We start from the raw sequence: 25569 nt of genomic DNA, 5'->3' as shown, positions 1-25569 counted from the left end.
GTATTTTTTTTTTGTAATTAGTGTAGTTTACTTAGAAAGCTTAATTAAACTGTTGGGTTTACATAAAAAAACTTACGGAAACCGATTGCCTTAAATTTAGTAAGTTAACTCATCATTTTGAATTGATAAAACTAGCTACCACACAGTACAGAGTACTTAGAAATCTTGAGGATTGGTAATTCAATTTTACAAATTGAGTACTTAGTTCAGTCATGTTAAAAATCTTGTTCACATTATGTAGAAACTGTCTTAAATTTCTCAAGCATTTTTTACTCAAAGTTGCAACAATGACTACTTTTACATGGACAGCAGTAATCTAATTACTGATCTTATTCTGATTAAGACAATATTATGATTAAGGTGTTTACATGAGTTGCCTTTAAAATATTCCTTTCATGTTCCCGTTTTACATGTTATATAACATAGATCGATTAAGGGCAAACGTCATTACGTCCCCACGGCACGCCGTCCGACGTTCTCTACAGAATTTCACGTATCACCACGCAGTTTGTGCTATATACAGTTTTGGGTGTTTCATTTTGAATCTTACAAAAGCTTCAAGTGCAGTTAATTATTTGACATGCAATATACGTGCAAATAGATACGGAGCCCTGCACATGACATGCAAGAAAAAATAAATAAATTGTGCGCACGATTTACTAATTAAATTCCCTCGATTTATAAATGATATGCGCATGATTTATAAATTGAGGGAACAAATTAGTAAACCGTTCGCACGATTTAGCCTAGGCTACTATTTATTTTCCCTCTCATGTGAGGGGCTCTGTAAATACAACGGTGGATACAAATTCTCCAGCAACAGGCCTCCTGTACTTTAATTCGGCAACTTTCATTCATGCCACCACGACAAACTCAGGTTCTGGATGAGAGATGAGGTGAGAGGAATTTGATTTGTGGCTTCTTGCTTGAAGCTTGCTCTCGTTTGCCGTCAAAACGGTATGTGTCCTGTAGCAAAGTGCGGCGAAAACTGCCACATTACGTTAATAGTGTGATTAAGGTGTGTACATGTCTACAATGCACTCCAATAATGCGACTAAAATAGGAATACTCCACCTGTCTTAATTCGATTTGTGTTTACTTCGAGTGTGACTTTAGTCGGATTAAGGTAATAAAACATTGCTGTTTACACGGTCCTTTCTTAATCAGAGTATTGTCTTAATCGTGTTAATATCGGATTACTGCTGTCCATGTAAACGTAGTCAATGGACCATACATTTATTTGTATTTATTAAACTGGAGATACTGTTGAAAATAATAAAGTTTGATGTCACCATCATGGTGGAAAGTGTTTGCTTTAGTTGGGCTCTTGACCTTGACTTTTAACATTAGTGTTTCTCTGGCTGTCATAACTCAGTGTTTATAAGACACAGCTGTTATAATGAAAAAAGCCAAAAGAAATACTGATTCTTATTTTATATATTTTTATTGGTTATTAAAAAAAAATACTTATTTGTTTTTAATGAGAAACCACACTTTTGATTAAGTATAAACCTCAGGATTAAATCTGTGGGTATTCAATGATATCATCAGGAAAGATGCAATAGATCAATCCCAGTATTTATTTTGGCTTTTTTCACCATAACAGCTGTGTCTTACAAACACTGAGTTACAACAGCCAGAGAAACACTAATGTTAAAAGTCAAGGTCAAGAGCCCAACTAAAGCAAACACTTTCCACCATGATGGTGACATCAAACTTTATTATTTTCAACAGTATCTCCAGTTTAATAAATACAAATAAATGTATGGTCCATTGTTGCAACTTTGAGTAAAAAATGCTTGAGAAATTTAAGGCAGTTTCTACATAATGTGAACAAGATTTTTAACATGACTGAACTAAGTACTCAATTTGTAAAATTGAATTACCAATCCTCAAGATTTCTAAGTACTCTGTACTGTGTCGTAGCTAAACCCAACAGTTTAATTAAGCTTTCTAAGTAAACTCAACTAATTACATTTTACAGTGAATACTCAAGATTTCTAAGTACTCTGTCTGTACTGTGTGGAAGCTAGTTTTATCAATTCAAAATGATGAGTTAACTTACTTGCTAAATTTAAGGCAATCGGTTTCCTTAAGTTTTTTATGTAAACCCAACAGTTTAATTAAGCTTTCTAAGTAAACTCAACTAATTACATTTTACAGTGTAACGTTCTTTTTTGACCATAGAATAACCAAAAGAGAACGTCCCCCTAAAGTCATATAAGGAACCTTGAACTGCAGCACTTTCATTACCAAAAGAAGACGTTTAAGGAACATCCCGAATGTTCTGTAAAGGTTCAGAATTTTCATCACCTTTTGAGAACTTTTAGGGAACGTTGCGCAAGGTCCTGAGAACGTTGCCTTCTATGTGGGAGGTTGTCCTGCTAAAAATTTTACGTTCCCAGAACATTCTCAGAACGTCCACTGGTATTAAGAACATTGTCTAGTAACGTTCCCAGAACGTTTAGAGATGGTCACGATGTGGAGTTCTTTTAAGGTTTGGGGAACGTTATTTGGTGGATCTTCAGGGAACATTCAGGATGTTCTGGGAATGTTTAGGGGACTATCACTATAGGACGTTCTGTTAACTTCCCAAATGTCCTCTTTGTAACATTCTTGCGCGACCATAAAATAACCAAAATAGAATGTTCCCCTAAACTCATATCAAGAACGTTATTAGATGACCATGTAGCAATGTATGGAAGGCCGTTTCAGCATAAAAACGTTCCAGCGTTACTCGTCGTAATTATATTTTTACTAGTAACAATTAAATTAAAGAGCTCTATAATTTAATTTGTACTAGTAACAATTACAATTACAGAGCTCTATAATTCAATTTTTACTAGTAACAATTATAATTGTAGAGCTCTCTAATTCGGTTTTTACTAGTAACAATAACAATTATAGAGCTCTACAATTAAATTTTTACTAGTAACAATTACAATTACAGAGCTCTATAATTCAATTTTTACTAGTAACAATTATGATTATAGAGCTCTCTAATTCAATTGTTACTAGTAACAATTCCAATTAGAGAGCTCTACAATTCATTTATTACTAGTCATATGTCTCCATTGACTTCCATTCATTTTTAATTATAGAGCTCTGTAATTCAATTGTTACTAGTAACAACTGGGATTATAGAGCTCTCTAATTGAATTCTTACTAGTAACAATTACAATTATAGAGCTCTCTAATTCAATTTTTACTAGTAACAATTACAAATATAGCTGCAAGCAGCAATTACGGGGCCAAGCACAAAAACGGCACAAGAAGCCAGCCAACAGGGCTGGGAGCATCAGACCAACAGCAGCAGTGAGCAATTAAAGACCTATTAAGATCATTTTATGCAAAATAGCTGAAAAATGATCAAAAATGAGGATTTACTGGTTCATCACTTTTGACCAATAGGTGGCGCTGTGACCAAATTAATGTGGTATGGTCAGAGTGAGGTGACAATGACACTTGCAAAGTTTGGTGTCAATATGTCAAAGCATTGCAGAGATACAGCTTCAAGACTGGGTTTTGCATCATGCCTCAAATTCGTTGCTCCGGTATATGAAAACGGTTTGACATATCGACTTGAAATCCATAACTTTTTGTCGGCATTGACTCAAGATGATACGGTTCGATTTTGGTGAAAATCAGAGCAACGGTCTAGGAGGAGTTCGAAAAAGTATGTTTTTAAAGAAAAACAATATGGCGGACAGGAAGTTCATCCGACTATGGCAAATTTAATATCTATGTTCTCAGCATGACCCAAGGAATCTACGGAGACCAGTTTCATTACAACTGGTTAACCCTCAGGGGTCTGAGGATTTTTGGGGCCCTGGAGAAGTTTTGACATGCCCTGACATTTGTGCTTTTTTCAGTTGTTCATAAACATATTAATGGAAAAAGTGTCATTACACTGTATTCAGCACAAACTAGGCTACAATAATATGTGAGGAACATGTATGTACATGTTTGTGTTTTTGAAGGAATAACGTTTATGCGTGGTTATTGAAAAAACAAAAAACTTAAGTCACTGAAATAAGGCCAAAAAAAGTATATTGAATCTGTGTTCATAAGACTTCTAGGTATTGGAGGTTGTAGACTAGAGTTTTTGCTTCAGAATGAAGTAAAAATTATCCTTCCTACTCCTTCATATAAAACAATAGAGAGATTTAAATTTTCTAAGACACTTTTGGTCAAGAAACACAGTATGCGAGGAGGCGGGAATCCTCATGTATAATGGGTGATTCTCACCTGAGAAGACAAAAGAATTGAATAATAATGACCTGAAATGACTTGCATATTAATGAGGCCTTTCAGTCAGGTAGGCTGTGAAAAAACCCTCTGTGATCATGCTAATAACAGGATTAAAGTCCACTCAGGACAAAAAAAACATGATTTTTGTGATCTCATGCATGCACGTATTATTGCACATGATATGAAGAAAATTTTGTATAGGCCAATGTTAAATTACACTACCAGTCAAAAGATTGAACACATTATAATGCCATTATAATGTTTTTAAAAGAAGTCTCAAGTCTCTAACCAAATAATGGTTTTCTATTTTAATATACTTTCAAATATAATGTATTTCTGTGATGCAAAGCGTCTGAACATTCCTACCTCTAGGGCATTTCATATAGGCTACTATATTTGTTATATTATAGAGCCTAAATGTTGATGTGCAGTTGACAAACTATACATCATTAAAAAGATCTAAGACTCAAGCTTCACATTTTGACTCTTAAAATCTTATATTGACCATAATTTCTTAATATGCTTAAAAGCATACACATTTGGAGAAATACTGATGGATTCTCATATGTTTCTATCAATTTTCTATACAGAGATAATATTTATTATTCTATATTTATTGTCATTACTATGAGTGCTGGATACTGTGTTTTCATCATTCATACTTGCAGCCGGAGGGCGCTCTGCCCCTTTTGTCCACAAATGCCTCAGTAAAAGAAGAAGAATATCATGCGACAATCAAGGAACTAACAGAGGCAAGAGATCGCTAAATATGGCTATTCAAAACACTTTTGAAGACAATAAATACACGATTGAGATGATGAATGCATGTATTGCCTCTGAATTTGCGTCTGAATAGCGCTGGCTCTGTGGGCGTGGCCGCATTAGCGGATAATGAGCTGAATCACGGACTTCTGACATGGCTCTCTTTTCATACAGATTACATAAACACAGAAGGTTTGTTTTCGATTTGACTTACATGTTTTAAAACCTGACATCTTAACGTTTTTTTAGACATAAGTGCAATTTTTTTGTCATTAGTATTCACTAAGTTACAGTTCATTTTCTAAGAACTATCAGATTGGACTTCGTTCAGAGGGAGAGGAGAGATCACGCATCATGTTAGTTTTCTTTATTTTACAAAGAGCACAACATTTTGTTTTTACTCTGAGTGTACACAAATGAAAGAAGATATTCCACAGATTAAAATGGTGTATAACTCTTAATTGTATGTGCAACATTGACGGAGTATTTTGAGTCTCTTTCACACTGATAAGAAAAAACCACGGTGGTATCACCGGCGATACCTTCAGACCTCAGAGTGTTAATACAATCAAAAGTTATTATCATTTTTGTAAATGTTGTTATAACTTTTGACCACAAGGTGGTGCTGGTCCGAAACCTCTCAGGCTCCTTCAAGGCATTGTCCTGATGACTCATACCAAGTTTCGTATCGATATGCTAATGCGTTTGTAAAGTACAGTGTTTAAGCAAAAAAATTCAAATTGGATGATGGCCAAAATGGCCGATAAATTGGATATCATTCAACTCAGCATGATGCCCCAAATCTATCGAGACCAAATTTATGATTTTTGGACAAACACATCAGAAGTTATAAGCGAAAATATCCATTTTTCATATTTCCGCACCAGTAGGTGGCGCTGCTCCGAAACACTGCATGATGCCTCAGGTCATGCTTGTGATGACATGTACCAAGTTTGGTCTGAATAAGATAAAGCGCTGCGGAGATACAGCTTCAAGAGTGTGTTTTACATCATGCCTCAAATTCATTGCTCCAGTATACAAAAACGGTTTTACATATCGACTTGAAATCCATAACTTTTTGTTGGCATGGTCTGAAGATGATACAGTTCGATTTTGGTGAAAATCGGAGCAACGGTCTAGGAGGAGTTCGAAAAAGTAGGTTTTTAAAGAAAAACAATACGGCACACAGGAAGTTCGGCCGACTATGGCAAATTTAATATCTATGTTCTCAGCATGACCCAAGGAATCTACTGAGACCAGTTTCATTACAATGGGTTAATATAGTCAAAAGTTATTAACATTTTTGTAAATTTTGTTATAACTTTTGACCACAAGATGGCGCTGCGCTGAAACTTTTTGAGTATTGTCAGGGCATGGCACCAAAGACCCATACTGAGTTTCGTAATGATACGCTAATGCGTTCGTAAAATACAGCATTTTAGCACAAAATTCAAAATGGCCGACAGACAAAATGGCCGATATGAGAAATATGGGTGGCATTCGACTCGACATGATGCCCCGAATCTAACAAGACCAAATTTATGATTTTTGGACAAACCCATCAGAAGTTATAAGCAAAAATAGCCTTTTTTCATATTTTCGCACCAGTAGGTGGCGCTGCGCCGAAACACTGCATAATGCCTCAAGTCATGCTTGTGATGACCTGTACCAAGTTTGGTCTGAATATGATAAAGCGTTGCGGAGATACAGCCTTATGTCTATTTTCGCAATCACTGTGTTCAATTCGTTCGCTTGTTTTACGAAAACGGTTTGAGAAATCAACTTGAATTCCATAACTTTTTGTCGGCATTGTCTAAACATGATCTGGTTAAATTTTCGTGAAAATCGGAGTAACGGCCTAGGAGGAGTTCGAAAAAGTACGTTTTTCAGAAAATTCAAAATGGCGGAAAAATTTTCATGACGGAAAATGACGCCATAGGGTACATTCGAATCGGCTTGACCCAAGGAATCAGAGGAATTTTGTTTCTAGCCCTTATGGTTCAAAAGTTATTAGCATAAACATAAGTGCAACTTTGGACAGCTGGTGGCGCTAGAGGGATTGAGTTAGAGACTCCAAATTTGCTATGGACAAAGGTCATTCTGTCCTCTAACTGTGTGCCAAATTTCACAACTTTCCCGTAAGCGGTTCTATGGGCTGCCATAGACTTCAAGAGCGGAAGAAGAATAATAATAAGCGTACGGAACGCCAACAATAACAATAGGTGCCTAAGCACCTTCGGTGCTTGGCCCCTAACAAGCAGCAATTACGGGGCCAAGCAAAAAGCGGCACAACAAGCCAGCCAAGATGGCTGGGAGCATTAGACCAGCTGCAACAGTGAGCAATTAAAGACCTATTAAGATCATTTAAGGCAAAAGAGTTGGAAAATTATATACAGTCAAGAATAAATATTTACTGGTTTATCACTTTCAACCAATAGGTGGCGCTGTGACCAAATGAATGTGGTTTGGTCAGAGGGAGGTGACAATGACACTCGCTAAGGATATGACTCCCGTAAAAATAAGTCAACCAGATCAAAAGTTATATGCATATGGAAAAAAAACACTAGGTGGCACTAATTTTGAACTACTCAGACTTCTTCAGGTCCTTGTGCTGATGACCCATACAGAGTTTCGTAACGATACGCTAATGCATTCATAAAATACAGCATTTTAAAACAAAATCCAAAATGGCCAATCGCCAAAATGGCCGACATGGGAAAATTGGATATCATTCGACTCCGCATGATGCCCCAAATCGAAAAAGACCAACTTTATGATTTTTGGACAAAACTATCTGAAGCTATAAGCAAAAGTAATGGCTATTTTGGCTTTTTTGTATCTCCAGACCAGTAGGTGGCATTACGATGAAACTCAGCATGTAGGCTCTGTTGTTGCTTGGGATGATATGTATGAAGTTTGGTCTAAATATGATAAATCATTGCAGAGATACAGCCATGAGTCCAAATTGGGTGCTCTGCGTTAAATTTATTTGCGCATTATTTGAGAATGGTTGAGTTTATCAAAAAGCTTTTGATAACTTTTTGCCACAATGGACTGAAGATGATCTGATTTGATTTTCATGACAATCAGATGAAGCGTCTAGGACGAGTTCGAAAAAGTAGGTTTTTCACAAAATTCAATATGGCGGACAAATCATAAGTCAATACCTAGCAAGTTTGGTATCGTTGGACTCACCAGGGACTCAGGAGTCTAAGGTCATGACTCTTTTGAAAATAAGTTGACCACACCCATAGTGATAAGCATTTGAATATTTGATTTTACCACTAGGTGGCGCTGGTCCGAAACTTCTCAGGCTCATTCAGGGCATCGTGCTGATTACTCATACCGAGTTTTGTGACGATACGCTGATGCGTTCATAAAATACAGCATTTTAGCACAAAATTCAAAATGGCCGACGGCCAAAATGGCTGATATGATAATAATGGTTATCATTCGACTCGGCATGATACCCTGAATCTGACGTGACCACATTTATGATTTCTGGACAAACCATTTAGAAGTTATTAGCCAAAATAGCCATTTTTCGTATCTCCGGACCAGTAGGTGGCACTGCACTGAAACACTGCATGTTGGCTTAAGTCATGCTTGTGATGACATGTATGAAGTTTGGTCAAAATACGATAAATCTTTTTGGAGATATAGCCTTAAGTGTGATTTTGCGAGCTTTCTATCTCCAGACCAGTAGGTGGTGTTATAATGAAACTCAGCATGTTGGCTCTGTTCTTGCTTGGGATGATATGTATGAAGTTTGGTCTAAATAAGATAAATCCTTGCAGAGATACAGCCATGAGTCCAAATTGGGTGCTCTGCGTTAAATTAATTTGCATATTATTTGAGAATGGTTGAGTTTATCAAAAAGCTTTTGATAACTTTTTGCCACAATGGTCTGAAGATGATCTCATTTGATTTTCATGACAATCAAATGAAGCGTCTAGAAACGAGTTCGAAAAAGCAGGTTTTTCACAAAATTCAACAAGGTGGACAAACCATAAGTCGAAACCTAGCACGTTTGGTACCGTTGGACTCAGCAGGGATTCAGGAGTCTAAGGACATGACTCTTTTGAAAATAAGTTGACCACACTCATAATGATAAGCGTTTGAATATTTGATTTTACCACTAGGTGGCGCTGGTGCGAAACTTCTCAGGCTCGTTCAGGGCATCGTTCTGATGACCCATACTGAGTTTTGTGATGATATGCTAATGTGTTTATAAAATACAGCATTGTAGCACAAAATTAAAAATGGCAGACGATCAAAATGGCTGATATGGTAATAATGGTTATCATTCGACTCGGCATGATGCCCCTAATCTAACAAGACCAAAGTTATGATTTTTGGACAAACCTATCTGAAGCTGCAAGCAAAAATAACCATTTTATGTATATCCAAACCAGTAGGTGGCGCTGCGCCAAAACTCAGCATGTAGGCTCTGGTCTTGCTTGGGATGATATGTATGAACTTTGGTCTGAATATGATAAAGCATTGCAGAGATACAGCCATGAGTCCAAATTGGGTGCTCTACGTTAAATTAATTTGCGTGTTATTTGAGAATGGTTTGATTTACCGAAAAGCTTTTGATAACTTTTTGCCAGAATGTACTGAAGATGATCTGGTTTGATTTTCATGACAATCAAATGAAGCGTCTAGGACGAGTTCGAAAAAGTAGTTTTTTCGCAAAATTCAACATGGCGGACAAACCATATTTCGAAACCTAACATGTTTGGTACCGTTGGACTCAGCAGGGATTCAGGAGTCTAAGGACATGACTCTTTTGAAAACAAGTCGACTACAGTCAAAGTGATAAGCATTTGAATATTTGATTTTACCACTAGGTGGCGCTGGTGCGAAACTTCTCAGGCTGGTTCAGGGCATCATGCTGATGACCCATACCGAGTTTTGTGACGATACGCTGATGCGTTCATAAAATACAGCATTTTAGCACAAAATTCAAAATGGCCGACGGCCAAAATGGCTGATATGGTAATAATGGTTATCATTCGACTCGGCATGATACCCTGAATCTGACGTGACCACATTTATGATTTCTGGACAAACCATTTAGAAGTTATTAGCCAAAATAGCCATTTTTCGTATCTCCGGACCAGTAGGTGGCACTGCACTGAAACACTGCATGTTGGCTTAAGTCATGCTTGTGATGACATGTATGAAGTTTGGTCAAAATACGATAAATCTTTTTGGAGATATAGCCTTAAGTGTGATTTTGCGAGCTTTCGGTCGAATTCATTTGTGCCCTATTCGAGAACGGATGGATCTATCGAAAAGCTTTTGATAACATTTTGCAGTCATGGTCTGAAGATGATCTGGTCCAATTTTTGTGAAAATTGGAGTAACGCCCTAGGAGGAGTTCGAAAAAGTAGGTTTTTCGGAAAATTCAAAATGGCGGGAAAATTTTCATGACGGAAAATGACGTCATATAGTGCAATTCGTGTTGACCCAAGGAATCAGAGGAAAAAAGAATTTTGTTTCTAGCCCATATGGTTCAAAAGTTATTAGCATAAACAGAAGTGCAACTTTGGACAGCTGGTGGCGCTAGAGGGATTGAGTTAGAGACTCCAAATTTGCTATGGACACAGTTCAGACAGTCCTCTAACTGTGTGCCAAATTTCACAACTTTTTACCATACGGTTCTGTGGGCTGCCATAGACTCCAAGAGCGGAAGAATAATAATAAGAAGAAAACTAACAATAACAATAGGTGCCTCCGCACCTTCGGTGCTTGGCCCCTAATAATAAGAAAACTAACAATAACAATAGGTGCCTAAGCACCTTCGGTGCTTGGCCCCTAATTAGAGAGCTCTCTAATTCAGTTTTTACTAGTAACAATTGAATTAGAGAGCTCTCTAGTGGAATTGTAGAGCTCTGCAATTGGATTATTACTAGTAACAATTGAATTACAGAGCTCTGCAATTGAATTCTTACTAGTAATAAATGAATTGTAGAGCTCTCTAATTGGAATTGTTACTAGTAAAAACTGAATTATAGTGCTCTACAATTCAGTTGTTACTAGTAAGAATATAAATGCAGAGCTCTATAATTCAATTAGAGAGCTCTACAATCATAATTGTTACTAGTAAAAATTGAATTATAGAGCTCTATAATTGTAATTGTTACTAGTAAAAATTAAATTATAGAGCTCTTTAATTTAATTGTTACTAGTAAAAATATAATTACGACGAGTAACGCTGGAACGTTTTTATGCTGAAACGGCCTTCCATAGCAATGTTCAGTTTAATGTCCTAAATATCCTCATTGTAACGTTCTTATGTGACCATAAAATAAACCAAATTGGAACGTCCCCCTAAAATCATATAATGAACCTTGAACTGCAGCTCTTTCATAACCAAAAGAGGACGTTTTATGTCCCAAATGTTCTGTAAAATTTGGTTTGTAATAAGTGAAGATGCAGAGATCTAGAGAGATCTGGGGCCGTATTCACAAAACATCTTAAGGCTAAAAGTAGCTCCTAAATTGCCGATTTAGGAGAAACTAAATGGGCGTGTCAGTCCTAATTTTAGGAGTCCTAAATTTTTGCTCTAAGAGTATTTCACAAAGCATTTTAGCGCTAAAACTAGCTCCTAAATCTGTGAAACGTTAGGAGTAGTCAACAGGACTCCTAAGTCACTAAGACCAAATCACAATCAGTCCTAATCCACACAAAGACACTGAAAACCATTGAGGGAATAGAGGATAGAGCCTTAGGTGCTGAACATTTTCTTCATAAATGCAATAAAATGCAATGCAATAAAAAAAATTGATTTATAGATTTGAATCAATGATGAGATGCCAAAAATTAATCTTTAACAAATAAATAAATAAATAAATAAATAAATAAATATTGTCTGATTACCTGTGGCAGTGGTTTACATGGGTTCACACTTACAAATAATTGAATAGAGTAAAAAAAAAAAAAATATATATATATATATATATATATATATATATATATATCATCTGTGTATTTATTCCTCTTCTCGTGCTGATTAGAAAGACCGTTTGAATGTGTTTCTCCCAAACTTTGTTTATAAAACATAATTTGTCGGTTGAATTCTGCATTCTCTTGAGATGCAGACATCCAAGAGGTGGACAATTAACTGGATAGTTTAATTAGTGACACTTAGCCTACATTTTAAAACCTTTATGGCAAAAATATGTCAACATTTTATTTTGACTGTGGGAACATTTTTATTAAAAAAACATTTATTTGAATAGGGCAACATTTGTATTTTTAAACCTTTATTTTAATATGGAAACATGACACCTCATTCTACAATATTTCTATGATTAAATCGCTGACTCCTCCCCCATCAGCCAATCACTGTGTGTATAGTCCATAGCAACGAGGTCAACCCTGCCCTTACTCTTAGCTTAAGACTTCAGTCTATTCCTTAGTAAAAGTTTGTCTCAGCAGCTTTGTGAATAGCTTTTAAGAGAAAACTCTTAGCTAAGAACTTTTACTGCTATTTAGGAGAACTCTTAGTGGTAAGATAAAATGTTTTGTGAATACGGCCCCTGTTATTGTTTAATGTTGTTTGTGTTATCTGAGTTTTATGTGTCACCATTGTGCTGAAGGGTAGCTCCTGTGCTTCAGTCAGTGATGATCCAGAAACACTGATGTTCTGCTGCATGTTGTTTTATTTAAAGACAGTAACTGTGTAGTTACTGATGCAGTGATACAGCAGTTACATTAGTTCATGTGTGTGTTTTTGTCAGCTAATGACTTAATGCAAGAGATTTGCATTTTAAAGAAAAGGTTTCAAAATATTAACTATGAAAATACCTGTATAGAGCTTTAAGTGAAAATAGTTTTTGTTTGAACAGCCACTTTTATTAGTCAAGTTTTTGACAAGGGCAGCGGGGACGTTCTGAGAACATTTCCAAATAAAGTATGGTTCCCTAAACGTTCAGAGAATGTCTTGAATGTTCCCTGAAGGTCCACCAAATAACGTCCCCCAAAACTTAAAAGAACTCCACATTGTGACCGTCTGTGAACATAATGGGAACGTTACTCAACACCAGTGGGGACGTCCTGAGAATGTTCTGGGAATGTAAAATTTCTAGCGGGGTAGTGATTTAGGAGTCCTCTTGACTACTCCTAACGTTTCACAGACTTAGGAGCTAGTTTTAGCGCTAAAATGCTTTGTGAAATACTCTTAGAGCAAAAATTTAGGAGTCCTAAAATTAGGACTGACACGTCCATTATTTTTAAGAGTTTCTCCTAAATTGGCAAGTTAGGAGCTACTTTTAGCCTTAAGATGTTTTGTGAATACGGCCCCAGAGCATTTAAGGAGCTCATCATCCAGGAGTTAAACAGGACAGATGTAACAATGGAAGGCATACTAAGTACTAGAATATTATACATTTGTTGAATTAAATATAGGGTGTACTCATTTCTGCAATTCTTAATTTAAGCAAAATTGGCTAATTTAATTATTTTATGGCTATTAATGACATATATTTCTCAGTTTTTATTATGTACTGTATATAGTGCTCAGCGTAAATGAGTACACCCCCTTTGAAAAGTAACATTTTAAACAATACCTCTATGAACACAAAAACAATTTCCAAAATGTTGACAAGACTAAGTTTAATATAACATCTGTTTAACTTATAACATGAAAGCAAGGTTAATAATATAACTTAGATAACACATTTTTTAGTTTTACTCAAATTAGGGTGATGCAAAAATGAGTACACTCCACAACAAAAACTACATCTAATAGTTTGTATGGCCTCCATGATTTGTAATGACAGCACCAAGTCTTCTAGGCATGGAATGAACAAATTGGAGACATTTTGCAACATCTATCTTTTTCCATTCTTCAAGAATGACCTCTTTTAGAGACTGGATGCTGGATGGAGGTTGATGCTCAACTTGTCTCTTCAGAATTGAAATGGGAAGGGGTTTTAACACCCTTTTATATTCAACTGTCTGCTGGACACCTGTGTAATGAATAATTAAACTCACCCGTGGTTGAATTCCTGTTAAATTAGACATTTGTAGTCTAAAATTTAGCTTTGCTCCAGAGACTTTCAGTGGGGTGTACTCATTTTTGTAAATAGTAAAATTTTAGTAAAACTAAAAAAGTTATATTATTAACCTTACTTTCATGTTATAAGTTAAAAAGATGTTGTATAAAACTTAGTCTTGTCAGCATTTTGGAAATTGTTTTGTGTTCATTGAGATATTGTTTAAAATGTTACTTTTCAAAAGGGGTGTACTCATTTACGCTGACCACGGTATGTTTAATACATTTTAGTTTTAGCGATCATAAAGAAAATACATCTTTTGTATTTGTTCAGAGTGGGTGTACTCATTTATTTGTGCACTGTATATATATATATATATATATATATATATATATATATATATAATGGGGGAAACCGTCTTGGGTTACGAGTGTAACCCTTGTTCCCTGAGTAAGGGAACGAGACGCTACGTCAGTGACGTGATTGGAATCCTCTGCATTTTTGTGTTCGTGAAGCACTATTGTATCCAACCAATGAGAGAACGTGACGTCAGAGGCGGGCGACGTCGCGGACCGGAACCTATAAAGCATGCCCAGAAACAAAGAAAGCTAGCTTCTGTGATATGTCTGAAGTAAGCGCTCCAGGCATGCTGGAGGTACGGCAACGTGACGTAGCGTCTCGTTCCCTTACTCAGGGAACAAGGGTTACACTCGTAACCCAAGACGTTCCCTTTCGTGGGAACTATCGACGCTACGTCAGTGACGTGATGGGAACGCTGTCCCCACTACGCCGTGCCTCCGAGTGTCTGGCTGCTATCTTGTAACACCAAAGCACCCGGAGTACTACTCACATTAAGATTATAAAATCTGATGAAGGTGTGCTGGGATGACCATCCAGCAGCGCCACAAATATCCGCCAAGGAAACTCCTGACATGTGAGCTCTTGAAGCAGCCATACCTCTTGTTGAGTGTGCCCTAACATCCAAGGGGCACGGACGCCCCAGGGCTTTATACGTCAATGAGATGGCCTCAACCACCCATTTACTCATCTTCTGCTTAGACGCTGGGCCCCCTCGACTCGGGGACCCATAACATACAAATAGTTGGTCTGATTTTCTCCACAGGGCAGCTCTGTGAACATAAGCGTCCAATGCCCTCACAGGACACAGCAGATTAAGTTTTTCCTGATCCGGATTAGTGAACGGAGGGGGATAAAAAGCCTCCAAAACGATAGGACCTGGGACCCTAGTGGGGACCTTAGGAATGTAGCCAGGCCTTGTATGTAGAAAGGCCTTAACCATGCCTGGTGCAAACTCTAAACATGATGGTGAAACCGAAAGAGCTTGAAGGTCACCTATCCTTTTCAAGGATGAGATGGCCAGTAAAAACACAGTCTTCAATGTGAGCATTTTATCTGACACATCTTCCAAAGGTTCAAAGGGCGCCTCAGCCAACCCTTGTAACACAATGGCTAAGTCCCAGGTCAGAGATTTTGGGCGTACTGAAGGCCTCAGTCTCAGTGCGCCACGAAGGAAGCGAACAACTAAGGGGTCTCGACCTACCGAGACACCACCCATAGGAACATGATAGGCTGAAATAGCAGCCACATACACTTTTAATGTGGAGTGAGTTAAGCCTTCTGAAAGCTTTTCTTGAAGGAATTGAAGCACATAGCTGACAGATGAGTGGACCGGGTCCACCCTATGATGACTACACCATGTAGCGAAAACCTTCCACTTATACATATAAAGCTTCCTTGTAGATGGAGCTCTGGACAGAAGGATGGTCTCCACAACCTCGGTTGGAAGACCAGATTCTATGAGCCTTGCCCCCTCAGAGGCCAGGCCCACAGTTTCCACATTTCTGGACGGGGATGTAAAATCATGCCGCCCGCTTGGGACAGGAGATCCTGTCTGACTGGAAGCTCCAGAGGAGAGCCGTGAAGAAGTTATACTAGGTCCGCAAACCATATTCTTGTTGGCCAGAAAGGAGCCACCAATATCAGGTCTACCCCTTCCTGACGGACTTTGTCCAGAACTCCCAGGAGCAGAGAGACTGGGGGAAAAGCATACAGACGTCGCCTCGGCCACATCTGTATCATGGCATCCAACCCCAGAGGAGCTGGGTGCCTCAGAGAGTACCACAGAGGGCATTGAGTTGACTCCTCTGTGGCAAAGAGATCGACTTCCGCTCGACCGAATGTTTTCCATATGAGCTCCACTACCTCTGAGTGAAGCTTCCATTCCCCCGGACTCGCGCTCTGCCTCGACAGAGCGTCCGCCCCCATATTCAAATACCCCGGAATTTACGCCGCCTTTAGCGAGAGTAATTTCCCTTGGGTCCACAGGAGGATGTGACTGACCAGTTTGCATAGTGGACGAGATCGCAGTCCCCCTTGGTGATTTATGTAGGAGACCACCGTAGTGTTGTCTGTCTGAACCAACACATGGTGGCCCCTCAGGTCGGGGAGGAAGTGCTTCAGAGCCTGAAACACTGCCAGCATCTCCAGCCGATTTATGTGCCAGGAGAGCTGGTGTACCTCCCAGTGACCTTGAGCTGAGAGACCACTCATGATCGCTCCCCAGCCCGTGAGGGACGCATCTGTCGTAAGCATTACGCGACGACATGAAGTTCCCAACACGGGTCCCTGGGACAGGAACCAAGGCTTTTTCCACATGACCAGAGCACGAAGGCACCGCTGCGTGACTTTGATCATGCGAAAAGGATTTCCCCTCGGAGAAAACCCCTTGGTCCTGAGCCACCACTGTAAGGGTCTCATGTGCAGAAGGCCAAAAGTAACAACGTTGGACGCAGCTGCCATCAGACCCAACAGTCTCTGAAACTGTTTTACAGTGAGTGACCGGCCTAACTTCACCCCATTCACGGCCCCGAGAATGGAAGTCACACGAGCGGGAGTCAATTGCGCCCGCATCATGATGGAATCCCAGATTACCCCAAGATAGTTGGCAACCTGACTCGGAACCAGCACACTTTTCTTGGCGTTGAGCCTCAGCCCAAGCTTCTTCATGTGCGACAACACAACATCTCGATGTTGAGCTGCCAGACGTTCTGTTTGAGCTAAAATCAACCAATTGTCGATATAGTTCAGCACGCGGATGCCCTGGAGTCTCAGCGGAGCCAAGGCTGCATCCACGCACTTCGTGAACGTGTGGGGTGATAGTGATAGGCCGAAGGGAAGAACCTTGTATTGGTATGCTTCATCCCCGAAAGCAAACCTGAGGAACTTCCTGTGAGAAGGATGGATGGAAATGTGAAAATATGCGTCCTTCAGATCTATCGCCACAAACCAGTCCTCGGATCTGATCTGTGGAATAATCTGTTTGAGTGTAAGCATCTTGAACTTCAACTTCTTTACAGATCGATTTAGTATACGAAGATCTATGATCGGACGCAACCCCCCATCCTTCTTTGGAACAATGAAGTAGCGGCTGTAAAAGCCCGACATTTTGCTGGGAGAGGGAACCCGTTCTATAGCCCTTTTTTGCAAAAGCGTCGTAACCTCTTGTTCCATTACCAGAGACTGCTCTGGAGCTACCACTGTGTGAATCACTCCACTGAACCTGGGCGGACGAGAACCGAACTGAATTCTGTAGCCCTGTTCTACCATGAGCAGCACCCATTTCGAAATATTTGGAAGACATTTCCATTCCTCCAAAAATTCTACTAAGGGAACCAACCTCTCGAGACTGGTCTCTGGTGTTTTTTGAGCACTTGGCTCGTTTATCTGACGCGGCGCACCGGCAGATAAGCGAATCACGTGCTGGCCGACCCTCCTCGGAGGATCGACAGGGACTGCTGCGCCCTGTCGCACACTGGGAGGCAGGGTTGGCAGAACAGTCCCTTGAGGGCACCGATGGGGAACGATAGAAATTAATCGTCGAACCCCTTCGGAGGGGGCTGCCCTCAGAAACCCTGGCCCATGAGCGTCAGGATTTCTTTTGGGAAGCCTTCCGGGAAATAATGACGGTCCTCAGATCCGCCCTACCCCCGGAAGGCTTTGGCTGTGCAGCACGCTCCGGTCCCCAAGCTTTCCGCGGGGGAGCACGGGCGGCCACACTAGCCTTTTGCTGGGACCTGTGTCCCGAGGAGCCGGCTATCGGCTGAGGCTGCCCCCGCCCAGCAGCCTCAGGGGGATGAGATTTTCGGGGGAGGAACCTCTGGAACGCCGCTTTCTGCTTTTTCGCCTCCTCGAACCTGTCGACGACAGTATTAACTGCGTCGCCGAACAGGCCCTCGGAGGAAAGCGGCGCATCCATAAGGATGTGTTTATCCTTCTCTTTAATATCAGCTAGGTTGAGCCACAGATGTCTCTCCGTGGCCACCAGGGCTGCCATAGAGCGGCCTACTGACTTGGCCGTCTCCTTGGTGGCACGGAGAGCTAAATCTGTGGCCTTCCTCAACTCCTGAATGGTTTCGAAGGTTACCTCCCCACTTTCGTCAATCTCCCCCAGCAGATCAGCTTGATATGCCTGCAGTATTGACATAGTGTGCAGACATGCCGCAGCCTGACCCGCTGCCGAATAAGCCTTGCCCACCAGATTCGATGTTTGCTTTAAAGGTCTGGTGGGCAACGTCGGGGATTTCAGGGACGATGCAGACTCGGGCGAGAGATAGCTCGCAAGCGTCTCTTCAACCCGAGGCATCGCCCCATAACCGTGTTGCTTCAGCCCAGTAATATTGCTGTACATTGATGTCTGTGGGCTGAAGACACGGTACTGCACGGGTCTATTCCACGACCTCGACACCTCGGTGTGGAGGTCGGGAAAGAACGGCAGTCCCCGACGCTGGGGTAGTGACCTAGCTGGGAGGAAGCGTTCATCCAACTTGCTTTTAACTTTAGGAACGCTTTCCTCCGCGGGCCAGCTTATATTTAGTTTCTCTACTGCCCGGGTCACTACCTCCATAAGCTCCTCATGGGCTGGAGATGAGGATGACGGTCCCTCATCACCACCCTCGACACCTTCAACATCAACCTCCTCGGAGGAAGAAATATTCAGTGCCGGTGCCTCCCTTTGAGGGGAAGAAACCGCAGCGCGTGCTTCCACCACCAAAGGAGAGACACTAGATCTAGCAGGTAAGGGGAGCGATAAGGCAAAGCCCGTCTCTCCCCCCTCTGCTAGATCCATTTGTGAACCCCACGAGTGGAGCCTTCGCTGTGCCTCGGCAGCAGCGGGACCAGACCCGCGGGGAACACTCGCCGCGGCGCCCTCCTCAAAGAGCGCCCGGCGTGAGCGCAGCGCCCTGAGAGTGAGCCGCTCACAGTGCACACAGACAGCCCCCTCAAGAGCTGCCTGTGCGTGCTCAACTCCCAGGCATTTCACACACATCTCGTGTGTATCTCCCTCCACGATGAATCGCGGGCAAGGAGGTGCACACTTAGTGAAATGCTGGCTTTTCTCCGTCATTTTCTTTATATATATATATATGTCTTTTTATGTGTCTTATTTCACTTGTTAGAAACTCTTGTCCTCAGACGAAGAGATCACTTTCTGGCGAGATGGTAGACAGACAACAGTAAATAAGACAGACAAGATACAAATAGCGCTTACTGAAGACAACAGAAGCTAGCGTTCTTTGTTTCTGGGCATGCTTTATAGGTTCCGGTCCGCGACGTCGCCCGCCTCTGACGTCACGTTCTCTCATTGGTTGGATACAATAGTGCTTCACGAACACAAAAATGCAGAGGATTCCCATCACGTCACTGACGTAGCGTCGATAGTTCCCACGAAAGGGAACAAAGCAATTCTTTTTGTTTCTTTTTTCTTTTTAGAAAATTCTAAATTTTTTCTAGTTTTAACAATGCAACAACATTTCTACTTAAAGTATTAAATGAATAATTTGTTGTAATAGGTCAGTATTTGTTAGAGCCCTTATAAATAAATCTTTTCTAATATAAATCATTTTAAGGACTTTTGCTTTTTAAATATGAAGGGGATGTACAATTAACTAGGGCAGATGTATGAGAACATTTTCATTATCAAAAACTTGCTTTGAATTTCATCACGATTGTTTTTAGATGTCTGGTATAGGAACGGTGTTGTTGAGAAAGATCCTTGCCTTGTTTGGGGGTATTGTCTGAGACTCCTCTCCTACAGAGAGCAGCTTCAAAGATGAGCCCCTCCAAGGCTTAATGAAACAGGATGGTCCCCAGACGGCCCTCCACAACACCAGGTGTTCTCCCTTTAATGATCTCATACAGCAATGCAAACTTAGTCAGCCTTTCCTGTATTAATAATGCTGGATGATGGCTGGGCTTCAGCCTGTAGTTCAATAATGGAGGAGTGTGCTTCATCGACCTTGACATATGTCCACAGATTCAGTTTGATGCTGTGCCGACGAGATGCAAGCCACAGTATTTGATCTGTTCCCATACATTTGCAACATTTTCATGGTACTGTATGAGTCTTTTGTTTAATGGAGAGCAAAAACTACAACATTAGAGATGTTTGAGGACATGCAAATAAAATATTTGCTTTATACATCACTCTTGGGAAAAGCCATTTGTTCTCCAAAAAGTTAGATTTTTTTTTTTTTTTTTTTAGCATTTCAGAGCAGTTACCTGTTATACACATTTTGACCCAGTATGTGTAAACATAAATAAATGCTAAACAGGGTAACAGGATAACATAGGAACAGAAAACAGGATAAAAACAAATGAACGTATTTTTCTCAGAAAACACAGCATTAAAGAAAATAAAATACAGACAATGAAAGGATATTTTATATCTATATTTAAAATAGGCAACTTTTTAGTATAAGTTGAAATTGTGGTCTTTTGTTTGTATATAGAAGTGAAAGTGCCCATTGTGTGGTCTGTCTTCTCTCTCAACAAAACTGTTAACAAAGGAGTACTGTGGTACTTGAATGTTACTGACTCAAGGCCTGACAGGAAATTACTTCACTGTAAATATCCCACTTCAGTCCACCAACATTCACAGTGTTAAAAGACAGAAGCTTAGTGTTTATAATGCCTCAGCTGGATCAAGGAGTCTCAAAACACACCTCTAATATGACCAAACACTGCACTTTCATTGACAGCTATACTTTCTCAAACACTTCTTTTGAAGACATAAGTGTAAACCACTATACAGTGCCCTCCACAATTATTGGCACCCTCAGTATTTATGAGCAAAGGTGGCTGTGAAAATAAATCTGCATAGTTTATCCTTTTGATCTTTCATTTAAAAAATTCACAAAATTATAACCTTTCATTGAAGGAAAAGAATTGAAAGTGGGGGGAAATCACATTATGAAATAAATGTTTTTCTCCAAAACACGTTGGCCACAATTATTGGCACCCTTTTATTCAAAACTTTTTGCAACCTCCTTTTGCCAAGATAACAGCTCTGAGTCATCTTCTATAATGCCTGATGAGTTTGGAGAACACCTGACAAGAGATCAGAGACCATTCCTTCATACAGAATCTCTCCAGATCCTTCAGATTCCCGGGTCCAAATTGGTGCTTCTTCTCTTCAGTTCACTCCACTCATTTTCTTTAGAGTTCAGGTCAGGGAACTGGGACGACCATGGCATAAGCTTCATTTTGTGCTCAGTGACAGATTTTTGTGTTGGTTTTGATGTTTGTTTTGGATCATTGTCCTGATGGAAGATCCAACCATGGGCTATTATTGGATTTCTAGCAGAAGCGGTCAGGTTATGATTTTTCATCTGTTGGTATTTGCTAGAATCCATGATACCATGTATCTGAACAAGATGTCCAGGACCTCCAGCAGAAAAATAGGCCCACAACATTAAAGATCCAGCAGTATATTTAACTGTGGGCATGGGGTATTTTTTATCCAAGTATGCACCAAACCCATCTGGTGAATTTGCTGCTAAATATTTTTTTAGTTTCATCTGACCATAGAAGCCGTTCCCGTTTGAAGTTCCAGTCAACTGAATATGTTGGAGATTGTTTCTGGATGAGAGCAGAGAGGATTTTTCTTGAAACCCTCCCGAACAACTTGTGGGGATGTAGGTGTTGCTTGATAAATTTTTTAGGCTTTCTGAGACTCAAGACTTAACTAATCTCTACAGTTCTCCAGCTGTGATCCTTAGAGGGTCTTTGGCCACTCAAACTTTCCTCCTCACTTCACATTAGGACAATTTAGACACACGTCCTCTTCCAAGCAGATTTGTAACATCTTTAGTTGATTGGAACTTCTTAATTATTGCCATGATAGTGGAAATGGGGATGTTCAATGCTTTAGCTATTTTCTTACAGCCACTTTCTATTTTTTGAAGCTCAACAATCTTTTTCTGCACATCAGAACTATATTCTTTGGTTTTACTCATTGTGATGAATGATTACGGGAATTTGGCCTTTGTGTTTCCTCATGTTTATACTCCAGTGGAACAGGAAATCATGGCTGGACAATTTCATGCTCCTAGTCACCCTGGTGTGCTAAATGTAAATATGAATAGGAATATATTTCAGAGATATTTTACTCATAAGAATTTATAGGGGTGCCAATAATTGTGGCCAACATGTATTGGAGAAAAACATTTATTTCATAATGTGAGTTTTCCCCCACTTTCAAATGTTTTACTTAGTTTTTTTGGATTGCTTAAGCACGGTTTTCAAAACAGGGCCCATGTTTTCAAAACACTATACTCAATTAGCACAACCACACACCCAATTAGCAAAACACTACAGATCCTTTGCATAATTAAAAAATCTTGTAAAAACTATACACTTCTGTTTAAAAACCACACACGTTTCACATTACTATACTCTGTTTGCACGAGTTACACTCTGCTGTGATAAACCTAAAACACTTTTAGCACTTCTACTTCCCTATGATTAGAGTAGGCTACCATCAACAAAGTACAAATATAATGTAAATTCACCAAACCCTACACAAGACCAATGTTGCAGACTGAAGAAACTCATTTATTTGTCAGCACGCCCAAAATGTTGACATGGAGATTCATAATACTGTAACAAAATGTCACTTTATGTATTGTACTGTAAGTTTACTGTAAAAAAAAAAAAAAAAAATAGACATTGTCTCTTCGCCTAGCTGGATCTGGCCAGAGAATTTCATCAACATCGCAGGCAATGTTGTCATTAGCAAGACACCTTGGAAAGAAACATCTTGAATGACGAATCCATCCTTGCATTGCTGCTACCTCCATCTGGTCACAAGCCTCCTCCATGGCTTGGATGAGGGGTACCTCAGCCTGGAGACGGAGATCATATACCTTCCACCGCCATGCCGAGAAAAACTCTTCTATAGGGTTGAGGAATGGAAAGTATGGTGGAAGATATAGGACGGTGAAATGTGGATGTTGCTAAAACCAGTTCTGATCCAGAGCAGAGCGGTGGAAAGACACATTGTCCCAGACAACAATGTATTGCATATGATCGATTTGATTTGCTGCTGTTATGTTGTGCAATTGGTCCAAGAATGTAAGTATGAGTGCTGTGTTGTAAGGGCCCATATGGGCATGGCGGTGGAGGACCCCATTCTGTGTAATGGCTGGACAGAGTGTTATATTACCCCCATGTTGCCCTGGGACATTGACCATTGCCCTGTGGCCAATGATGTTTCTTCCCCTCCTTCGTGTTCTCGTCAGGTTGAACCCAGCCTCATCTACATAAATGAACTCATGCTGGATCTCCTTTCCATCCATTCGTAAAACTCTCTGAAGAACAGTGTCTGGCAAAATTGTGTAGTTCAGTGTAGATCTAGTATACATATTACAGTACAGTAAAAGATTATGAGACAGTATGCAAGATCACACTGCTAAAGTGAATACATACCTCTGCATAATCATGCCGCAGCCCTTTCGGAATTGCGCTCGAAAGGCACTCGATAAATTTGCTTCATTTGAATATGTTTTTTTTTTAGGATATGTGCCAGTGTTGATGTTGAGACCTGATGGATATCGTTGAAAGTGTCGTGGTTATTGACAATGTTAGCTTGGAGCTGATTGAGTGTTATAGCATTGTTGGCCAAAAGTGTGTTTAGTGTGTAAGCAATCGTAGAAAACTGTAAATGAAAGGTTAGAATTTTGTGATTTTTTTTTTTATGAAAGATCAAAAGGATAAACAATGCAGATTTATTTTCACAGCCACCTTTGCTCATATTTACTAAGGGTGCCAATAATTGTAGAGGGAACTGTATATCTCAAAAATGAAACCAATTGCATTGAAATTTAGTACAGTGCTGCACATGACTTTTCCTGTAATTCTCAGAGATGCTTCATATTCTGAAATTTCCCAAGCAGGTGTTGATTTTCATTGCATCTGTTTTTCTCCACTCTTTGCTCTAAAGGCATATTAATAAAAATGTGTGTGTGTGTGTGTGTGTGTGTGTGCGCGCGTGTGTGTGTGTGTAAACATTAACACATAAATGTAAACAGACCATAAAGTATCTGACCTCACTTGATTTTCTTTTTTTTTCTTAGCTGTCAGAAATGACAGGAATAAGAAGAAAAAGGAGATTCCAAAGCAGGAGCTGGCTGAAAATTGTGAGCTGACTGTGGAACTAGAGACCATCATTGAGAAGATACGGAAAGCTCACCAAGAAACATTTCCTTCACTCTGCCAGCTGGGCAAGTACACTACGGTAAGCCACTCACTTATAAAAGAGTATATACACTGGCCCTGAAAAGTATTTCTGCACTAAAGTCACATCAGCATCAAAAGAAAAAGAAAAAAAAAAACATGCTGACTAGCTAGGTTTTGCTAGACTGCCACTAACCATCAGTGTGTCCTGGAAATTGGGTGCTTCAAGTCACATAAAAGTGCAAAAAAAAAAAAAAAAAAAAAGAGAGAGAGAGAGACGTTTACAGGCAGGCCCGAAGCATGGCAATGAGACACAGTGTCTGATTCCCCTTCTCAGAGAACCAAGGTTACATACATAACCCAAGACGTTCCCTTTCGAATAGGAACTCTACACCTGCTGATGCTTTGGGGAAAAAATACCCACTCTGCCATGATGAGGTAAATGTCTGCCACATCAGCTGTGTCTAAGCACTAACACAATGAGTATAACCTAATGACTCAATGGACTTAACTAGTGAAGTCAAAAAATGTCTCAATCTCAGGCACAACTCAGACTCGAGACTGTTAGTGGCAATATTCCCTATGGCCACTACCCAAGCTTCAAACCCTATACAAGAAAATCCCTGGCCAAAGTGCTGGCTACAACCACTTGATATTGCTGCATTATACTCTCAAATCATGTGCTGAACCTATCAGAAGGCAGATCATAAATAAATTATATGTGCCATTACCATCATCGGTCCAACCTCAGGGCCTGATGTAAGCGTAAGCTTTTTCAGGGGGTGGGGGGAGAGGAGAGATGTTATTTCTCCTCAACGATTTGAGATCACTCAGACCACTTTCTCTGAATAACTTCCCTGAGATCTTGATTCTTCCTCCTTGTGTCACGCTCCTCAATTGCAGCGGCTGTTTCTTTGGCAACCCAGAGAGACAAATCTGTAATGCTGCGCAGTTCAGCCACCACCTCAGGGACAGACCCTGGCCCTGCTCCAAATCTTTCAGCAGGTCCGTCTGG

General features: G+C 40.0%; 1 protein-coding gene across 1 annotated transcript in view; it reads left to right on the top strand.

The window, feature by feature from the left end:
* LOC125265093 (retinoic acid receptor beta-like) overlaps positions 1-25195 on the top strand; it is a 93803-nt gene extending 68608 nt beyond the window's left edge. Inside the window, exon 2 of the mRNA XM_048185081.1 lies at positions 24455-25195. Coding sequence (XP_048041038.1) covers positions 24455-24657 — 203 coding nt within the window. The 3' untranslated portion in view covers positions 24658-25195. The remainder of the gene's footprint in view (positions 1-24454) is intronic.
* The last annotated feature ends 374 nt before the right edge of the window (positions 25196-25569 follow it).

This window comes from Megalobrama amblycephala, linkage group LG1 (genome assembly GCF_018812025.1).
Source record: "Megalobrama amblycephala isolate DHTTF-2021 linkage group LG1, ASM1881202v1, whole genome shotgun sequence".
In the NCBI taxonomy this organism is placed as follows: domain Eukaryota; kingdom Metazoa; phylum Chordata; class Actinopteri; order Cypriniformes; family Xenocyprididae; genus Megalobrama; species Megalobrama amblycephala.
The sequence above is the reverse complement of the archived record's forward strand: the minus strand, read 5'-3'. Positions and strand labels throughout refer to the sequence as shown.